This window comes from Anabrus simplex, chromosome 4 (assembly GCF_040414725.1).
Source record: "Anabrus simplex isolate iqAnaSimp1 chromosome 4, ASM4041472v1, whole genome shotgun sequence".
In the NCBI taxonomy this organism is placed as follows: domain Eukaryota; kingdom Metazoa; phylum Arthropoda; class Insecta; order Orthoptera; family Tettigoniidae; genus Anabrus; species Anabrus simplex.
This window is the reverse complement of record NC_090268.1, coordinates 50,232,949-50,255,082: the sequence shown is the minus strand read 5'-3', so window position 1 is coordinate 50,255,082 and position 22,134 is coordinate 50,232,949. Positions and strand designations below refer to the sequence as shown.

The window sequence follows — 22,134 nt, the reverse complement described above, 5'->3', positions numbered from 1 at the left end:
AGATATTCTTCTGACTAAACAAACATCTCATGTCACTGCAGCACACAAAATCTTCCGATTTCATAACATGGACACAAAACGGTCTCTTTTGGGCACACTTCTTCAAGATGTCCACCCAGTCTTTAGGGGAGTATACATACTGCACATGTCGACGAACGTACTTCTCCACAACACCGAAGTCTCGATCACTTGGCAACATGGAGTGTCCAGAAAGAGGGAAGTGGTGCTCAACGGAGGAAAATCTTCCTCTTGCAATAAGCAGCATCCGAACATACACAATATTCCAGTTTTTGTTTTGCCCGGAGCAGTTGTCTGAAATTGCAATCAACTTATTCCCCGTATATCGTGATCTTCAAAATACTTCAGTAAGCAGCTGCCTATTTCATCTGAACCCCTGGATGCTACTGTTTCATCCCAAACAAAAAAATGACCGGGTGAGGAATTACAGGGATGAATGCTAAAGTTGTATGTCCACAATTTCCTCTTATAGAACATTGGTCCTGTAGAGAGTTTAGGAGTGGGCAATGCCCTTTGTAGATCAAAAGTTATTACATGGATCTCTTTATCTAAAACTGCCCGCTCTGTTTGTACTTTTAGATTATCTTGGCCTGCCTGGGCTTTTCTGAGATGTAATTCCTTCTGTACATTTATTTGTTTTAACTTTTCCATGTTGTTGTCATTTCTCGCAGCCATCAGTTCAATTTCATGTGAATCGCACGTTGGGCACGTATCTGATTTGGGCAATTTGAATGAAATATTGAAATCTTCAATAAAAATGCGATGATACTTATCGAAAGATACAGGATTTGCTTTGATATCAGGACAGTATTCATCTTTATAGTGGTTGTAGCAACTGTGTATAGAATATTCCATTGACACATAGAATTTATCACCATTATCTTTTCTACTATAATGGCTTTTGTATTTTGGAATGCCTTCTATATGTTTCTTAACTAACTGCACGTCTTCCTCTGAGTAGGCATGTGGTCTGTTCTTGTGTTTGCCTCTTCTATCGTCTGGTGGAGTAGTAGCCCCTGTTCGCATTTTTGATTGAATATTTTCTACCCTACCTCTGTTGTGCTGTAAACCGTGGATGCTTAAAAATGCAACTTTACAGACATCAGTGCTTCTGCCATCTTTTATTACACTGTATCGCACAGTGTTGTTACGTCTACTAATCTCATTGCCTGTATATCTTCTTTTTACGGGTTCTAGCCGCAGGCAACCAAACAAATAAGCATTTTGTCTGTTGAAGTCCCCAATGTTCCAGAATGACTTGTTTATACTCTGTATAAGCCCCTCCCCAATCCGTTCAAAACACTTTTTAGCACATTTACAAGACGCACCAGGTACATTTCTCGCCTGGATCACTGTACCTTTTTTTGTAGTGTACTCAAGTCCACTATTCCTTGCAAGTTTCTTCCTTTGTTGTTTGTTCAGTTTCCTTTTCCTTTTTCTTGATGTCTTCATTGGGATGTATTTATTCTGAGGGTCAATCCTGCTGTGGTCCTCTTCATTCTGGTAACAAAATGATATTGTATAGAAAGAGGCATTTTAAATTATTAGTTTCGTTACATCAATAAAATGGTAACCTCATCAATGAAATGATGAATAAAATGGTAATCCACAAATACGAGTATACTGCATTTTTAAGCATCGTGTGATTTATACATTACAGTATAGTTGTATGAAAATATATATTAACTGTATTGCAGTATCATGATCTCGTATAATAGTTCAATATCCAATAAAATCCAAATAAAAACGCAGCTTAACTAGCCCGCACAAAGATAATGGTAACCAGCAAATAACAACATGTGGTGGAAAACAAAACTTACCTCACTTGTACTAGAATTAATATTAGTAGAATCTTCCATCTCCTTCTGTAAACTGAAGTCTGGATCATTAATGTCGTCATCAAAACAGTCAGAATCACTGGAATCACTAGACAATTCACTTAAAATTGCATTAATATCACAACTTCCCTTACTACTGCCAGCTGCTGCCTCCATTTTGAATTTGTGGGTTACCATTGTCTCTCACTAGAGAGTGTGGGTTCCCATAGAAACAAACCAATATTGTGCTGCCATCTGTCATCAATAAGACAAACTCGTAGCACCAATTAGTGTAGATATGGGTTACCATTGTATTACTCTACTTACCATGAAATATTCAAATTTGAGGGTTACCATTGTCTTTCCCCATACCATTTTATTTTGTCATTAAGGCCATGTAGTATGGGCAATTATGTTCCTGTTTATTCGGTAACTGTTTCTTCGTCTTAATTCCCTTTAGGAACAGTGCTTTGTGTCATTGTAATTGTAACACTCTGAAGTGAGGTCACCCGATCGGTTTCCTAGTGTAATTTCCGCATAGCAAAGGAAACCGATTGCCTCTGCGAGGCTAGAATATGGTATTTGGAGCTCCGACTCCTGAGTAGCGTAACTTCTTGGAGAAAATCATGCTCTTTTAATATATTTATACCTGTCAGGGGCAATAATGCTCTTTTCTTTGTAAATTGAAAGTTTGGTAATTATCTCATGTTTTGCATGGCTTTTGTTTAGGACTTCTAAGACCCTGTTATTGTCAGAGCTGGCGAACTCATTAATAATCTGTTATACTTGCATGTTATTCATTCAAATATTATATCTTTCAATTTTAAAATAAGAAAATGAAAATGAAATTAACTTAAAATTTCCAAATTTGTTTTATTAAAAGTAGCTCTAAATAATCCCTTCTCCAGCCATTCACCCCAAGCGCTTCCTAATCCTCTGTGAACCACGGAAACCCTGTATCTATTATTATTATTATTATTATTATTATTATTATTATTTAGGATTTTGTTCAAAATTCATTAAATAGAGTATGTTTAGAGGAAAATCAATGATGGTCTTTATATGAAATTCAAATAGCATTTGGAGTATTTCTTTAACGGTGAAAACTACCAATTTATGGTGTCATCAGATTGTCGCATGTATAGTTTAAGAAGGTTTCGTGTTCTAAGAGAAGTTTGTGTAGCGTGGCAGGTGCCGTGGTTTTCGTGACGGTGAGAATTGAAACTGCCAGGAGAGTTTCTCGCAAGCTGTCTGCATTCACTAAGTGAGTTTTGAAGCTCAGAGTAAAACCGCAAAGCGGTGAAGCTGTGGTCGGCATTTCCAAGTTCTACTTGGAGCACTACAACTCATACCGCACGTGTCAACTCCGCTATTAAACCTGCCCTAGAAAATGTTTGTATAACTAATACTATTACACACCTGAATGAGCCTGTAATTGACGCTACCTAAAGCAATTACGCGACATTTTAGTCCGTCCACTACTGGACCAAACAGAGTAATTTTCCAACCAGTGTCAGCTAAGTTAGATTACTGAACTCCAGCAACTCTTTGCCTTCTGTAACATGCAGTTAGTTCCAAAGAGAATTATTGGATCACTACTAGAACTTAAGAAATTCCGATATTCGAATTTATTTCTCATTTCAGTCAATGTAACCATTCCATGTCTAAGTAAATATTCAGGCTCAATTTAAGACTTTGCCGGGGGTTTATGACCAAATTTCTTTCCTGTCATTGCATGAAGCCTGACCTCAGAGAACGTTGTATACCAGTATTTGGACACGTTGAGATTTTCATGGAGTAATATTGTATATCATCATCTGAGGAGTATCGTGGCACCAAAAGGTTGCATTATATTCAAACATATGAGAGAGAAATTTTTGTTTGAAAATTGGCTTCCGTGGAACAACGTTGTACATCAACAAATATGGCCGACGTCAGTAATTTGAGTGTGTCACCTCGATCGATGTTAACACTGAATAACAGCAGGAAGAGAAATATTAATTTCCGCATAGCAAAGGAAACCGATTGCCTCTGCGAGGCTAGAATGTGGTATTTGGAGCTCCGACTCCTGAGTAGTGTAACTTCTTGAAGAAAATCATGCTCTTATAATATATTTGTACCTGTCAAGGACAATAATGCTCTTTTCTTTGTAAATTAAAGATTTAATAATTATCTCATGTTTTGCATGGCTTTTTTTTAGGACTTCTAAGACCCTGTTATCGTTAGTTTAAAACAAGAGAATGAAAATGAAATTAACTTAAAGTTTCCAAATTTGTTTTATTAAAAGTAGCTCGAAATAATCCCTTCTCCAGCCATTCACCCCAAGCACTTCCTAATCCTCTGTGAACCACGGAAACCCTGTATCAATTTTTATTATTATTATTATTATTATTATTATTATTATTATTATTATTATTATTATTATTATTATTATTATTATTTAGGATTTCGTTCAAAATTCATTAACTAGAGTCTGTTTAGAGAAAAAGCAATGATAGTCTTTATGTGAAAAACACGCACACGATTGAGGGATAATGGAAGAAGCTATATACCATCATCAGGGCGTGCAATGGCAGAAAAGCTACGTCCAACGCAAGTAAGGACAAAACGTTGCACATCACGTAACTTAGCCGTTTGTTTAAGGAATATATAACCGCGTAACGTGATTTTCATAACAATATGTCAGATAATACGTTTACTATTTAACAAAATAGTTTATTACGGAAATGTTTGTTCCCTTTTAGGCCCTGGTATTTTAAGCAAGTCGGAAGACAAGCGATTTTATATGGACTTGCCATCTATATGACGTGGAGGGTAATGTTCACAGGTCTTATGGTAACTGTATGCCTTTGCTGGCAAGATGTAGTGCTTACAGTGCAGTCTTCTGGTATAGGCTAGAATAAATTTGTTACTTTCATTGACCTGTCTCAGTCTTATCCTTGGCTTTGACAATATGAAAGTGACTGAGGTATGAGCGATGCTAGTTAACCATTCCTTATGCAGCCAGTCCCTGTTATGAATGGTGTGAAATTGTCACTCATAGGTTCGGTTGTTGCATGTATTTCAGTGGGCTTGGCACACTGATATGTAATAGCAACTTCTGGCTCACTGAGGAAAGCAACGGGAAAATATGTCACTCCTCATTTCCCTAGCACTCCTCCTCAGTGACACCTAGGCCATCTAAGACTGCTGATGGCGGAGCTGTTGAGGATCAAACCAGCCTTCGGGCTGAATACTCAACATATATGGTAATTGTATGTTTGAAGTTTATTGTGCGTTATAGTTAAAACACAGGATGCAGACTTATGTTTAAACATAGTACAAATGTATTTGAAACTGCATAGTGTACAAATGACTTCTGTTTTTGAAGGATATATTAAATTGTTAAAATAACTTATATCTTCCTCATTGTGATAAAAGGAGTATTATGTCTGTATTTCAAGGCAATTTGAGTTAGAACAGTACACATGTTCCTTTCTTGATACTGTACTTTTTTTTACAAAAGAATGTATGTTTCGAATTGTCATTTATTTTAAACACAAAATAACTACAGAACTCATGGCGTGATATATAACGTTCTAACTATTTCGTGATACACATCTTTCTTGCAGTAAGTTTTCTGTTTTATCATTCTGATCCTTCTATGATACCATTTACATGCAAATGTATTATATACCTAATGAGGTGAAAGTGTAAGTGTAAGAGAACTACCTGCTTTTCTTCATTCCTGTAAAGTTGCTAAATGTGATATACAACTTTCTTTGAGGGTAGGCTTCACATATTTGTTCTAGTGAAGCGACTTAATGTGACCAAGCTTCGAACCCAGGACTCTCAGACTGAAAGCGTAGTGGCTACACCCCTATTCCAGTGTGACCCTAAGGAAATTAAAATATCAGATTGACGTTTACATTCGGCGTTAGGGAAACATGGATGAATGAATCAGGAAGTGCAATTACTCCTTGAGTCAGAAGATAAAGCGGTTGTGGTTGTAAGCAACAGCCAGATGGTAGGTCTCATGAACAGTCACGTGATGTAGGCGTGCCGACCTCTCATTCGTCAGAGGCTACCCTTTGTGATCCCGCACACGAGTTGAGCAACATGCTAACTATATCATCTTACATTTAGGAGACATAAATCGCGGCCGCCAAGAACACTCCTCACGATAGTAGTAGTTTACTGTCTTCTTGAATCTTGGTATGAAAAGACTCCAAACAGTTGTTTGTGAAATGTAGACCACCCGTTGAACTATCAAAATACACAGCCACTTTCCAGTCATTCGACCGGGTCAGGAATGGAGTAGATGAAGGCCCCATCTAGCGGCGAGGATAGGAACTATGCCGGCTACCGAAGCCTGGCGCACTCCTCTGGGGCAATGATCAATGACTGGTGGTGGTGGTGGTGATTATTGTTTTAAGAGGAAGTACAACTAGGGAACCATCCTCTATATAACACTAATCAGAGAGAAACATTGGAACGGATCCGACACTTCGAAAAATAAAGGTATCGCCCAAAGGACAAGGGCCACGAAGGGCGTGAAAATGAAAGACTTCCTAGTCCTCGATTTCTCTATACCGTCGGGGTCGGAATAGAACAAGGAATGACCAAGAGAGGTCGGATAGGATATATGAAAGTGAGGAGCCTGGCACAAATAAGTGGAAGAAATGACGGGGCACAGCTGAGGACCCCATGGTCGCAACCCACGCTCCCAAGTTGAGAGCGCCTAGTACCCCATTTAGTCGCGTCTTACGAAAGGCAGGAGATACCGTGGGTGTTATTCTACAATCCCCACCCACAGAGGAGTTGAAGCAGGGGAGGTTGGATAGGATAGATACAAGTGAGGAGCTTGGCATAAGTAGAAGCAATGCCAGGACTCAGCTGAGGGCCTTTCGGTCGCCAAACCACGCACCCGGGTTAAGAGCCTCTGGCGCCCCTTTTATTCGCCCCTCACGACAGGCAACGGATACCGTCGGTGTTATTCTAACCCCTTAAGTTCCGTATTTTAATTGGTTTTACTATCTACTACGAGGGCTGATCAACAAAGGCTGAGACCGATTTTTGTTGGCAGATATTTATTACTCGATTTCAATATTTACATGATCCTTTTTAAGATAGTCTCCTCCTACTTCAATGCACTTTTTATAACGTCTCTGCCAGTCCTTGATCACATGCTGCAGACCATTCGTTGTCAGGTCCTTGAGAATCGCCTCACTTTTCTTGAGCACTGCTTCAGAGTTCTCAAATCGAATGCCCCCAAACTTTGCCTTTAGTGGTAAGAATTAAAAAAATCACTGGGTGCAAGATCAGGGCTATAAGGAGGATGCGGTACACAGGTAATGTTGAATCGAGCCAGAAACTGCGTGACTTGATTTGCGACGTGAAGCCGTGTATTGTCATGATGAAGTCGCCACCCAGTCTGAGAAAGCTCTGGTCGTTTCTTTGCAATGTGATTCCTCGGTGTAGCCAATACTGACGTGTAGTTAGCTGCTGTAACAGTAGTGTGAAGGGGAATTCCATTCTCCATTGTCTGGTATGCAAAATGCAGGTAGCGTCTACACAATAGAGCAATACTACCGACCTACCGATACGATAGTGATGCCGCCTACGGACTTTATACATTAAAAAACCCGCTCTTTTCAAATACACTGACTGACAGAGCAAATGCAACACCAAGAAGGAGTGGTCAGAACTTTATGCCAATTGCAGGGTAGACTGACGTCACTGAGGTATGCTCATGATGTGAAATGCGCCGCTGTGCTGCGCACGTAGCGAACGATAAATGGGACACGGCGTTGGCGAATGGCCCACTTCGTACCGTGATTTCTCAGCCGACAGTCATTGTAGAACGTGTTGTCGTGTGCCACAGGACACGTGTATAGCTAAGAATGCCAGGCCGCCGTCAACGGAGGCATTTCCAGCAGACAGACGACTTTACGAGGGGTATGGTGATCGGGCTGAGAAGGGCAGGTTGGTCGCTTCGTCAAATCGCAGCCGATACCCATAGGGATGTGTCCACGGTGCAGCGCCTGTGGCGAAGATGGTTGGCGCAGAGACATGTGGCACGTGCGAGGGGTCCAGGCGCAGCCCGAGTGACGTCAGCACGCGAGGATCGGCGCATCCGCCGCCAAGCGGTGGCAGCCCCGCACGCCACGTCAACCGCCATTCTTCAGCATGTGCAAGACACCCTGACTGTTCCAATATCGACCAGAACAATTTCCCGTCGATTGGTTGAAGGAGGCCTGCACTCCCGGCGTGCGCTCAGAAGACTACCATTGACTCCACAGCATAGACGTGCACGCGTGGCATGGTGCCGGGCTAGAGCGACTTGGATGAGGGAATGGCGGAACGTCGTGTTCTCCGATGAGTCACGCTTCTGTTCTGTCAGTGATAGTCACCGCAGACGAGTGTGGCGTCGGCGTGGAGAAAGGTCAAAACCGGCAGTAACTGTGGAGCGCCCTATCGCTAGACAACGCGGCATCATGGTTTGGGGCGCTATTGCGTATGATTCCACGTCACCTCTAGTGCGTATTTAAGGCACGTTAAATGCCCACCGCTACGTGCAGCATGTGCTGCGGCCGGTGGCACTCCCGTACCTTCAGGGCCTGCCCAATGCTCTGTTTCAGCAGGATAATGCCCGCCCACACACTGCTCGCATCTCCCAACAGGCTCTACGAGGTGTACAGATGCTTCCGTGGCCAGCGTACTCTCCGGATCTCTCACCAATCGAACACGTGTGGGATCTCATTGGACGCCGTTTGCAAACTCTGCCCCAGCCTCGTACGGACGACCAACTGTGGCAAATGGTTGACAGAGAATGGAGAACCATCCCTCAGGACATCATCCGCACTCTTATTGACTCTGTACCTCGACGTGTTTCTGCGTGCATCGCCGCTCGCGGTGGTCCTACATCCTACTGAGTCGATGCCGTGCGCATTGTGTAACCTGCATATCGGTTTGAAATAAACATCAATTATTCGTCCGTGCCGTCCCTGTTTTTTTCCCAACTTTCATCCCTTTCGAACCACTCCTTCTTGGTGTTGCATTTGCTCTGTCAGTCAGTGTATTTATGTTAGGAAACCATCACGGAAGCTACAGGAAAACATCAGTCTCAGTCTTTGTTGATCAGGCCAAGTATTAAATTCAGAGGCACCAAAGTGCCGGAATTTTGTCCAAAGATCGTTCTATGTACTGGTAAAACTGCCGATACTGAGGCTGATATACTGATTTGATTGAGTATCTTCATAAATCACTGGAGTGCACCAGGATCGAAGTTCTCAACGCGGACTCAGCCAACTCTCTACTATCTGAGCTACTAAGCCCAGCATGTTCGGTATTTTATTACCTACTACCTTTCACTACAGATATCATGATATTCTAAAGATTAAGCTTTGTCGCCGCAGCCATAGATGTCTATCTTGATTCGGCCTTTTCAACTCGACGTAGATCTTGCAATTCTTCCTTCAATGATGTTAAAAAGATACTCTTCATCCCTCAGAATATTGCCAATAAATTATATTTTGTGATTTTCATTTTCAGTTACCAGACTCCGTTCTTCTGCTATTTCTCTAAGGAGCTCGGTATTGCTCTTCATTTCAGTCTAACATAACCTCTGCATTCTCCTCTAGATCCACATTTCAATTACCTCTAGTCTTTTCTTTTCCTCCTCTCCTAATGCCCAGCTTTCGCAATCTACATAAGCACGCTCCATACAAGGGTGTTATCCGAGTTTGAATATTTGTTTGTTGGCCAGTAGTTGCTCTTTCATCTTGAAAGGTTCCCTTTGCCATTGCTATCCTTTGTGTTAGTGTTTCGGTGATGGTAGAATCAGCCGCTGAGGATTCCTCAACCTTGCCTAGGGTACGCCCAATCGTTTTTACAAACTTTGTGGGGAATGTGGATGACCAAGATTTTTGTGAGTGTGGTGAAAAGCAAGATCATGGACACCTTTTAATCTATATAAATCTGCCTAAACCATGTACTTTGAAGGATTTGGTGGAAGCCAGTGAAAGTACCATCGCGACAGTTGAATACTGGGAAAACAAAGTGTAAACAGAGTAGTTGTAAATTTGTTGTAGTGATTTCGGACTCGGATAAATAAATCCTTTGTGCGACTTCTGGTATGCTCCAATTATCACTCGTTATTAGGGTTCCTAGGTAGGAAAACTGTGTCACTTGTTCAATTCTTCTAGGGCCAATTTTAATGTGTGTGTTTCCTTAGATTTACATATTGTCACGGGTTTTGTTTTCGTGCATTAATTTGAGGTTCTATTTGTCTAAAGATTCTGCTATTATGTTGATCATTCTCTGCATTCATCTGCCTGTTTCTGCAATATCATCAGAAAATCTTATAGAATGTACTTGTTTACCATTAATTTTTATCCCGGCTGTTTTCTCTTGCCTTACTCCTCTTCCTATTTTGGGATTTCTCTTTGTCCCATTGATTTCAAAACCAGTGTTCTACATTCTCTATAAATTTAGTACACATATTGAAAATTGAATTTTCATGATCGGTTTGTACTCGAAATAAACTTGCAACGTTGTGGCTTTGTATCCCACTAGTATTAGGTTGGCTATTTTTGTTCTGTACTTAACATATCTTCGGTACACACTGTATGTACTTACCCCTATCTAATATGTTGCAAGTATATTTAGAGTGAACTTACTACAACATGCCCGTTTATATCGGGTTTGATTCCACGAATTCACGACTGATTATAGAATTTTAGCGCCTAATATCCATTACAACATTTTTATCGTAAAGTTCTTAAATAAATGCACGTTAAATGTTCAACATCCCTTTGAAAATGAATCACCTTTAGAGACTCCAGACTGCCAGACCATTGCCCTGGAATGGGTTCTGCAGTGCAGCGCAAATGCACTGGTACACATGGCTCATAGTGAAGTAGGAATTTGATTCCATTACTACGAGCGCAAGTGACATCACCATCACCGGTTCTCTGCCTATCAGCAGGTCTTCACATGCATTTTCCAAGCCGATATGTCTTCTGCCATCCTTTTAGTCTTCCAGTGTCTTCCATTAATCTTACTTCACCTGATATCTCTTTCTTCCTGTCAACGTTCTCCCTGCAACTTTTCCTTCCAGCGCCTGTGTTAATAAACATTTCCACCGAGCTCGATAGCTGCAGTCGCTTAAGTGCGGCCAGTATCCAGTAATCAGAAGATACCGGGTTCGAGCCCCGCTGTCGGCAGCCCTGAAGATGGTTTTCCGTGGTTTCACATTTTCACACCAGGCAAATATCGGGGCTGTACCTTAATTAAGGCCACGGCCGCTTCCTTCCACTTCCTAGGCCTTTCCTCTCCCATCGTCGCTAAAAGACATATCTGTGTCGGTGCGATGTAAAACTAATAGCAAAAAAAACATTTCCTTTGTAAACAGTGACCTAACCAATTATTTTTTCTCTTCTGAATGGTATCCAGTATCGTCGTCCTTTCTTCGCCTATTATTTCCAGTACTACTACATTCCTTAATTTGACTTGCCAGTTGATTTCTTTCTCCATACTGTGCCCGTCCCTACACCTAATGGCTCCGGCATGATGTCTACAGGGCGTTAACGGGTTGGAATAAAACAAATGGGCGCTTAACTCGACTAAGCTTAAGGGCATACAGGGTAGGAGACGGGTCATACCTAATTACAATGAGAACACATTCGGGTTAAAGATTAGATTAATACACGTGGTTTATTAGGCCTTAATGATGATGATGGTAATGACGCATTTATATACAAATGAATTACATGGATTATTATCAATTGTTGTTGTTTGTTATCGACTTTCAGTCGTTTTTGATGGATCCGAGTATTATCTATCGCAGAGCGATCCATTATGACGAGATTCGAACGGGAAAACACTTATCATAGACACTGAGGCTATGTGATATCATTGACCAATAGGATTAACATGCATGCAACGAATCTGAGCAATCCCTATACTAAACACACAACTATTCCCCAACGAAATGCCAAGAACGAACTCATAAAAATGTGGAACAAACGCCCGGGTTTGAACCGACCCTCACTTGTAAAAATTTCACCACCCCGATGGTCAACACCATCGGTAACTCAATTATAATCACAACAAGATACATAAACCCTTAAAGAACACAAATTATATACAGTAAACACGTGAGACATCCAGCCTTCGGTTGAGCATTGGGGTACCAATGCCGCTGTCGGGAACTGAACTGACACCCGTTGGGATGGAAGTGGGACTCTGAAAACCCTAAACTACGTTATACTCAAGTGTGTAATGGCAGTAAACTAACAAGTACTGGTAACAATCGCCGTGTCATTTATTAGCGACTACATCAGTCTGGCGTGTTGAATATTTCATTATTAAGCGATTCTCTCGCCCTCATTCTCTTCAACTCAAGGCTCCCTCTTACACGAGCGGACGAGAATACACAAAAAACCGACACTTCTCCTCAGTAGGTCAACTGCCCTCAGCCCCCACACGGCGGGTGGTCATTGGCCTCGGCCTTCACAGGCATAACGCCCTTTCTTAACAAAACACCCCATCTCGGGGATCGTTCACTAATAAACTGAACTTCATTGTTCATTAAACAAAATTACATCGGCTCTCAATACTTCACTTCAATTCAACACACACATTCGTTTACAATATCATGATCCCGCGACGCGACACCGGTTCCTATGATACCAATACTTGTTTGATTACCATAACTACAATTTATTATTATTATTATTATTATTATTATTATTATTATTATTATTATTATTATTATTATTATTGGGTTCATCATTACACCATCTCCCTACACGACTTACCTGGAAATTAGACCATACTGCGTGATCATAATTAACTTCCTCGTAATGACGGTGTAATTAATCCATATCTAAATTGTGATTTCTGATAAAATCGTCACACGGTAATACAATTATGAATTAAATATTCCTCAATTTGCACTTAAATTGTGATAAGCCTTCCAATTAAAATCGTACACTTCCTATCTAAATATATGTCAGTGGAGGCCTGGGTGTCAGTTCCGAAGTCACATCTCGTAGTTCTGGGTGCTCACGGAATAAAATTACACTATTTACCAGCCATGCATAATCATCGCTGGACTAACTACAGCCTAACTTGAATTACTCTGAATTACTAAAAAAAAAATTGGTCTCCTGACGCATCAATAATTACAAGTTTCCCCAAATAAAATGATTTAGTCAATCTACTACTGCATGCAAATTTATCGTATTACCCCTTTATTTACAATTGATTGCTCAGACGTGTTACTAATTAAATAAAGTAAATAGAAGCTACGTGTATCATGGTAGCACATCTACACTACTGAAGTTACAATCTTTAACATTATAGCGTCAGGTAATGATAACTGTTCCCCGCCCAATCTGATTACGTCATATTAATTATGATTTATACTCATCTCCATCTCGATGACCCGTTGTCAGCTCAGGGAGTCCATGGCTGGTTTAGTGCTGATCCATAGGCACCAAAGCAGTTACTGGAGGCACCATTCTTCTTTCCAACCGGGAGTCCATTGTTCTAAGTTGACGAAACCGCTGGCAGTATTCCTGAGGCACACAACACGTCACTATTTATTCCAAGATTTGTGTAGTTACATTCAGTGTGAACGTCCAGCCACGATATCGGACCTCACTCCGCAATCCACGATTCAGTATCGGATTCCGCGTACCTTTGTTACTACTCGACACAGTAGCGCCGTAGTAATAATAATAATAATAATATTATTACAAATTATATTTAATGTTCGCGACACGTCCCTGATCTTTAAAGTTTAGACACTAGCATCACGTCTATCCAATCTCTGCAATATTTACGCACAGTACGCGATTTCACTTGTAAATTAAATTGAAATTCACTCAAACAAAAGATCGCTGGAAGCTCGACGGCACGAAGCTTCGCCGTCCGTAAGCCACAAATCCCGACTGACTCTTCTCCCTTTCTGCAGTAGTTTTTACTAGGGAGCGATACCCCTTCCACTAATTTGTGTAGCGCCTATTCCCGGCGTACTCGAGGTAAAATAGTGCGGATGGTCGGTGACCAGTATCTAGTTGGTGCGATTGAGACATAACCACTCAATTATCCTTCGGTGAATCTCTTTAAATTAATTAAAATATGTTCTGCTTCCCCCACCACACGGGGGTGAAGTCCCGGTCTCGAGGAGCTGTCATGACACTAACCAGATGGCCCCAGTACCTTTCCACGCAGAAACAACACCGTATTCTTTCTCCTGCTGAAAGTTATCACGGAAGAGGACATTAAACACTCTAAATAAATGTCCCAGTAGCATTCATCCCTTTTAAATCGGGAGATGAGCCCCTAATTCGAGTTTTATTAATTTTCTACCTCGTCGGTAATTAAGTTGGCCAGTCCGATTCCAAGATGGCTCCTATATTCCGTTTCGAAAAAGTTAGTTTCCCCTCATTCTGTGAGCCTTGAAGAGGGATGTCTTCTCTCGAGTGATGTCATAGGGAATCCCCATTCGTAACCCCTCCCGGGTCTAAGTTGGCTTGGCTTCATCTGCGGGGCCCCCGCTACACAAAGGATAATACTGCGCAATAGGTCGCAGACAAAGAAATCTCATAAAATAATTTTAAAATACACAATTTATCTATCTCAATGGTATGAATATTAATTAGTTTCGGTATGACCTCTATTAATGATATGAATATTAATCATTTTCAGCGTTCTTTCCCTTTAATAGCATTGCGTGCGTAATTACTGAGATCGATATCAACCCAAGGTCCTTGGATCATGCCCCTGTCGGGTTCAATACCCACATTTCAAAAGATTTCAATCTCCTTTCTTCCTCTCTTCTCAAGGCCCAAGTCTTAGACCCATAAAGAGCAATGCTTCGTTCAAAGCACGTCACTAACTTCGTCTTGAGGTCCATATTCAGCGGCCCACTCACCAGTACCCTTTGTTTCATGTATGCTTCATTGGCCATTGTGATTGTGCTCTTCACCTCATCCAAACAATATAGATCACTTCTGATTGTGCTTCCTAAGGATGCGAATGCAGATACTTTCTCTATATCTTCACCTCAGAGAACTCTCTCTCCTGTTAAATCCTTCTTTTTACTCATGATCATTGCCGTAGTCTTTTTTCTGTTAATTATCATGCCAAAGGCCTCCCATAAGTCCAACCCCTCGTCAACGTCGTGGGAGGTGGGTAACGGCATGAAGTAGGGGATTGCCTGTAGGGGTGATGTACAGCGGGGACTGTGTGTGCCCCAGGACCGCTAAGGTAGCTGTGAAGGCCCTTAAGGAACCCTGAAAAGTGACGGCTAACGGGGCTCTGGTGAAGTCCTCAATGGCAGATACGGCGGAGAAGGAAACCTTTGGAACGGCAAATCTGACAGACGAGGCAACCCTTTTCCCTTGGGGTTGAAGAATTGGGGGTAAACCACTGCCTTGTGGTGAAGAGGGATCTTCAAAGTCTAAGGGAGACAACCCCTACAGACAACGGCAGGTTTGGAGGCTCAGGTGGCAGCCCCCCTACCAAACTCGGGTGCTGTGGGCTACTAACTCGCACATCTTAAATCCACTTATTAAAGAAACTGAAGTGAAACGAAACCGGATGGATACCTCGATGACGAACTTTGGCCCAAAGCGAAAAATGAGAATTGGTTGTTGGAATGTTAGAACTTTGACAGAAGAAGGTAAACTAAAGCAGATTGAGAAAGAGATGCAAGTCGTCCTAGGAAGACCTGAAAGAGGACTGTAGAGGAGGAGACTCCTGAAGAAGGGAATACTTGGAAGGAAGTAAAAGCATTGGCAAGTCGACGACTAGAATGGAGACGTTTCACGGATGCTCTATGTTCCAGTGGGAACGAGAGGAATTAAGTCAAGTAAGTCATCATGCCAAAGTATTCACAAATAAATAATAATATCCTTGCTGATATACTCTAAAAATAAATAAAATAAAGCCTTTTAACAATACCTGTATTACTATGACTCTGTTTTAGATTTTCTAGCGATTAAATCCTGAACTGTCCAGCTTGAATTAAAATTGTTGATAAAATCTATTTAATTTTTAGTTTTTAACCACGCCTATGAAGTAACTTAATCAGTCAGAAAAGCCTACAAATTACGCGACTGTTGATATCGTAATCACAGCCGGGATACCTCCAAGTTGACGTGAAATCTAAATCACACAGGCCAAATATTATATTTTTAAAATGATCGTATTCCTTGGCCGGGAACGAGCAGCATGCCCTATTGATGAAGAGCCGGTTAGTTATCACGCCACCTGTGAGATAAATCAGCAGCCTTGCGCACAAAGATTATTCTAGTTCCAAACTTTGAGTGTTTCGAAATAGAAAATTACAAGGCAGTATTAATAATCTGCGAAACATTAAGGCCTCATGTCCACTACATACGTAAAATGTGCGACAACGACAATGTTCGTTGTACAACAGCCTTACTTCTTTAGTTAGTGTTTTCTGGTATTCTCTTTTGCAATGTATGATAAGTAATTGATTTTGTTGTTAGATTCTTCTTGGCTATCTAAACGAACATCGAATAAAAGGAAACGTGAGTGAGTGAACGATATTTTGTATAAAGATCTTCAGGGGAATGAAACTAATCAGTTTTGATTTTGTAAGCATGAAAAGAGAAACCTTCTGTGACATACTTCATCTGCAGAAGTTAAGTAACTTCAGGGAAACTATATCGTCCAAAGAAGGTTTCGCGCTCAGTTCGAGGTAAATGATAAGAGATACGTTGAATGAAAAACAGTTGCGTAATGGAACTTTTAATGAAAATCCTCTAGTTATCTTTAATGCAATATTTGTATGTCTAAAATGTTCTGAGAAGTTTTAAGTAAAAATGAAGTAAGTGCGTTAATACTCCTTCTAGTTTGGTATGGTAGCTTTAATTAGGTATTAATAAAAGAAAAAAAAGTAGCATCCATAGGAGTAACCAATAAAGATATACAGTTATATAACACGATATCATTCAAAGTATGAATCTAAGAAAGTGTAAAATTTATTTTCCCTTGATGAAAATTTATTACGGGTTGATAATTGTGGCAGTACAAAGCCGCTACTGAAGTCCTGTTACCGAGCTCGATAGCTGCAGTCGCTTAAGTGCGGGCAGTATCCAGTATTCGGGAGATAGTAGGTTCGAACCCCACTATCGGCAGCCCTGAAGATGGTTTTCCATGGTTTCCCATTTTCACACCAGGCAAATGCTTGGGCTGTACATTAATTAAGGCCACGGCCGCTTCCTTCCCACTCCCAGCCCTTCCCTGTCCCATCGTCGCCATAAGACCTATCTGTGTCAGTGCGACGTAAAGCAACTAGCAAAAGAAGTCCTGTTGGGTGACCTGGGATCCGTCACACACAGAGTAGGAAGAGGCAAGAGACTGTGAGTGTAGGACGCGTTGAACATTTTGTTCTTCATCATTTAATAAGGCATTCATCACTTCCATTTGCAGACGGAATTTCCGTCCCTTTAGCACCTGTTATAAATGCGGTAGAAAAATGATTACAAATTGGTAAAATGCTTCCCGAATATTTTTCGATGTCATCTGAACAATTCTATATTTTTCAATCGTAAAAACATTTTTCATCGTAGTTAGTTTCCTTTTTCAATTTTACTGCTAGAAGACCTGTGCTGCTCGGCAGCATTCATTATAAATAGGTCAGATAACTCGACTTGATATGCCTGTCGCGTATTGTTTTTCCTGCCCTTTTCAATAGTTTTATGAACACTTAATAGGAAGCGCGTTATGGTATGCCACAGTTCGTAGTCAGAATTCATCCATTGTTACGTCGTCATTCAGACTGTTTCGTAAGAAATCTATCCATAGGTTCGTTTTTTTATCCTGCAGTTCTTGTGTCGTAGAAGACAATGGATTTTTAAACACAGTTCTTCTAAATTAGAACGATTGTCTTGCAAGCTCATAGGTTAGTCTCAAAAGAGCGTTTATTGCCGGGCAGAGAACCTTTGTAAGAAACATGGTGTTCACGCTTTCTAGTGTAGCTAGGTTATCCTTCGATAGGTGCTCCCAGATAAAGTCTAAGACATATGTCATGTTGGGGTCTGTTTGTACATAGACTTTTTTCTCTCAGCAGCGTGTAAGTTATTAGGAACGCTCTGCCATCTGTTGAATATATTTGGAAGCTTGTAAAGGTTAAAGAATGAAAAAGTATCTAGCAGGGAATAGTATTTTTTCGTGATGAGAGGAAGTATACACTTTCTGGCTTGACAGGTTGTAATCGAAGATGGCTGCATGCAATGACATTATTAAGGATGAAAATCACGTACATGAGAATATTAATGAAAGTGTTAGTCGCTTAGAAACCTGCTAAGTACAGAGTGTATCGCGGGTTAGGGTAAGCCTTCACGTACAATTACTGGAGTGATCATTTAATGATTTTATTTACGCAAAGTTGGCTGAACTTAGAGACCTATCAATGTCTCGCGATTCACCGGCAGGTAATTCCGGAGAGAATAAAACAAAAATGAAGCAAATCGGTCCAGTAGAACGGACGAGTGGATTTGTCATATCTGTTCTTAGTAAAATCATTTAATATATCGATATATAGCTCTTGAAAATTTTATGTTGAACATTCAACATTCGTTGGCCACTTGCTTCTGGCGTTTAGCATTACTGCCATCATTTGGTTGATGTGGTGTGAGAGAATCATCTTCTACGTCAGGATTAAAGCGTTGTATATCATCATCATCATTATCATCATCATCATCAACAACATGAACAGAGGAACACTGCTTATGTTCAGCGATGCTCATTTGCGTATTTTTCGCTTGATGTTTGTCTGCCAGGGAGGTAATTTGACTTAAAAAATAAGCTCGTGATGTTGAAGGATCTCTTCCTTCACCGAATTATCTGATATATATATATATATATAACGTGTCAGAAGCAAAGTTAGGTACATATAAAGATGTACAAAACTTTTCTGTAGGAAAAAACAAAAATAAATTGTTCACCAAAGTTTCATACTGTGGTGCACCAGAAGTTAGCAACGGCGAGTGCATTCCTTGTAGCCTCAAGCAGCTCTTTCTCAGTACATGTAGCAGGACAAAGATGACAATTGGCCGTAGTCTGCATTTCACCACAGTCACACATAACAAAATCCACAGAATATCCCCACTTGTGCAGATTGGTCTTGCACTTAGTAACACTCGAGCGCAGCTTATTTCCAGATCTTAATATCGACAAGTACTCCGTATGTCCACTTGGTAATTCTTCACAAGGTGTTTTCCGTCGTGAGTATTACAGATTATCTGGTGTAACATTTCTTTATTCTTCTGAACGATTCTCTCAGATCTCTCCACTCCACTTGACTTGAGCAACTATAACAAATTGGTTTTGAAAAATCATCTTTAGTGTTAACTTCTCCACATTAACGACGGTACATTATTCTGCAACATTTTTAAAGGTACGGTCCCACAGGGGTTGTCTTTCCTAAACAAGATTAATCGATTTTTCTCCGGCAACGTAGCCATCAGCTTGCATTCTGAAGATAGTGGGTTCGAATCCCACTGTCGCATCCCTAAATATTTTTTCCGTGGTTTCTCATTTTCACACCAGGTAAATTCTGGCCAGGTAAATTAAGGCCACGGCCGCTTCCTTCCCACTCCTAACCCTCTCCTGTCCCATCGTCGGCGTAAGACCTACTTGTATCGGTGCAACGTAAAGCAGATTGCATTAAAAATGAATTTTTCGCAATCTCTGTCGCCTGCTAGTGGACGTAGACGTGTCCATAGTTACTTCTTCATATCGATCGGTCACTGTCGTGCTTTGTCGCACATCTAGTAGACACGAGACCTGAAAGATGCTCCTAGCTAAATTATACGAAAAAGTTGGAAAGTACGATAACATTGACAAATATTTTAAAAATAAAGCAATGTTTCTGAACTTCCAATATTGTACACTGTGAACATTTTAAGGTGATGTTGAATCACTAAATGTATTTCCTAAGAACGAGTAACAGAGATATATTACTGGTATTCGTTTTAGCGATTAATTTTATTTATATTCACAAACATTTCTTTATCTTTTCTGATTTTATTTATTTAGTATTGTGCCCGTTCGCATCTCGTAGACCATTTACGAAATGGCGGCGTAGGAAGGTATGGCCCATGCGATCTATTAAGGCAGTGAACTTCTTATTAATACGGCATATAGGAGACCATGCACGTCACGGAACGGACTGATTTGGAAGACACTGCAGGACAGTAGAGGCTCATTTTGAATTGTTTTAAAAAATATAGCAGCGGACTGATTGTTTAAAAACATACTCTAAAAATTTCAACTGCAGAAGTAAGACGCAAATACAAGCCAAGCTTTACATTTGAAGATTATCCTAAACTCCTGAGGAAGATATTGACTGTTTTACAATCGGTGATAACATCTGATAAAATAATTTACCGACGTATGTTATAAAAGAGACGAAATATTATAGAAATGAGCAATTCGTGGTGAGATACGTCTGACTTGGATCCGGTGAGCAGCCACTCTGCGATTGAAGAAAAAGGACACACCATATTACAGAACCGATAATTTCGTAGGAGAAGAAAGTTACCCCTGTGGTTATAAACTTAATATCTATATACGGAGAACTTATTCCAACCGAAGAAAACTTCGTCGTTTAGAATAGCAGTAGAACTATGGAATATATCATGACTGATTGCTCCGCAAAAGGAATTTTCTACGCTGACTGCAGATTTGGAATGATGACTGCTTGCTAAATCTACATGATGGACTGAACTGGGGATATGCACCGGCCAGCCAGAGGACCGGATGATGAGGATGAGCACCGGCCAGCCAGAGGACCGGATGATGAGGATGAGCACCGGCCAGCCAGAGGACCGGCCGATGAGGATTAGACCGGCCAGCCAGAGGACCGGATGATGAGGATGAGCACCGGCCAGCCAGAGGACCAGCTGATGAGGATTGGACCGGCGAGCCATGTGACCAGCTGATGACCGGGAAGACGTTATCCAACCGGAGATCCAGATCCTAACAGAGGGTCTAACCACAACCAAGGAATGGAGCGACAACCAGACCAAACGTAGCATCTGACGAGCTAAGTCCATACCTTTTATAGTAGAGTAGTTTCTTGCAATCTACACCCTCAATCTAACTCGGCATGTGCTGAATATTTGGTGATATTTATGAATTAATTAAGAACGTGTGTGAAACATAAAGTGAAGTGTGAGATATTTAAGGCTATAAGATAAGATGGCAGTGTAGAATTAGAATTCTATTATATCATATACAGGCTACCGCACTTGCATACATACAGTAGAAACTAGCATGAGTAAATGAAGGAAGTGTTACTTGTGAAGACCTAAATAGCAATGAGTCTATATAACTAGTGAAATTTCGATTAATCTCGTTTACCTGTACAAAGATTACGTCACGAATTTACCTGTGCGACACAGATGAATATAGTTAAGTTACGTATTCCTTTCTTCATAGAAAGAGGGCATTGAACTCAAACTGCTGTTTTTAAGATAAGAGGTTATTAAAATGCATTTATTACAAGGCAATTCTAAAATGTTTGGCATATGGTTACGAGTGTAATTGGCTATATGCGTACGGCAATATGTATGCCGGTGGTATGATAATGTATATTGGAATGGTGTTGAAATGTAGTTGTTTCTTGGAGCATATTAAGGAATACTTGAAATACAGATGTTTGTTTATATTCTGCGGTAAGAGAAAGAATTGCTATTCGCCGAGGAAACGTTGTGTTAGATTTGCATGAGGTGAGTTTCTGTGCCATATGGAAAGAATATGTCAAAGTGTGAATATCGCGCAGATGACCATTCTAAGGTAAGATTGACATGTATTGTGGTAGAATTGTGAATCATGACAGTTTTTATCTGACATTAGTAAATGGCATGTACCGAGTACAAGAGAGTTCTTTAACATACGGTTTACTAGGCTCATGACTAAGTAAACATGTGATATTCTTTGGTGCGGTGACGTTTCAATATAATACGTATTAATTTCATTCTGTACTGTCCATACGAGTTGTGTAGCTCGTACACATGAGAGATAGCGAGTTATAGAAGATAGCTAAAGCACATTGAGCCGTTGATGGAGGAGTGTGTGGATCGGAAACTACTTGAACAGTTAGATAGGTGTTCATTTCTTTTCACGCAGGTATGATTTCAATTGAAGTGTTTTAAATATAAAGAATAGGATAATGGTTAGTTAGGAGCCATATGTCGTAGGCTCTAGGGAGGTATTGTCTTAGCCCCTAAGTTGTTATTTATGCGTATTCAAGATGTGTGACCAAATAATC

At 40.6% G+C, this 22,134-nt stretch overlaps 1 protein-coding gene across 1 annotated transcript; it reads right to left on the bottom strand.

Annotated features, from left to right (window-relative positions):
* Window positions 1–324: 324 nt before the first annotated feature.
* Window positions 325–2,142, bottom strand: LOC137500455 (uncharacterized). Its single transcript, XM_068227347.1, has 2 exons — window positions 1,839–2,142; window positions 325–1,518 (listed from the first exon to the last, which is right to left on the bottom strand). Exons 1-2 carry the CDS (start codon window positions 2,031–2,033, stop codon window positions 325–327), a joined length of 1,389 nt encoding a protein of 462 aa, XP_068083448.1. The 5' UTR covers window positions 2,034–2,142.
* Window positions 2,143–22,134: the final 19,992 nt, after the last annotated feature.

Coding starts and splice junctions, on each gene's coding strand:
- LOC137500455 (XM_068227347.1), bottom strand. CDS start 2,033: ATGGTAACCCACAAATTCAAAATGGAGGCAGCAGCTGGCAGTAGTAAG. Junction 1,519..1,838: donor TTAATTCTAGTACAAGTGAG/GTAAGTTTTGTT, acceptor TTTTGTTACCAG/AATGAAGAGGACCACAGCAG.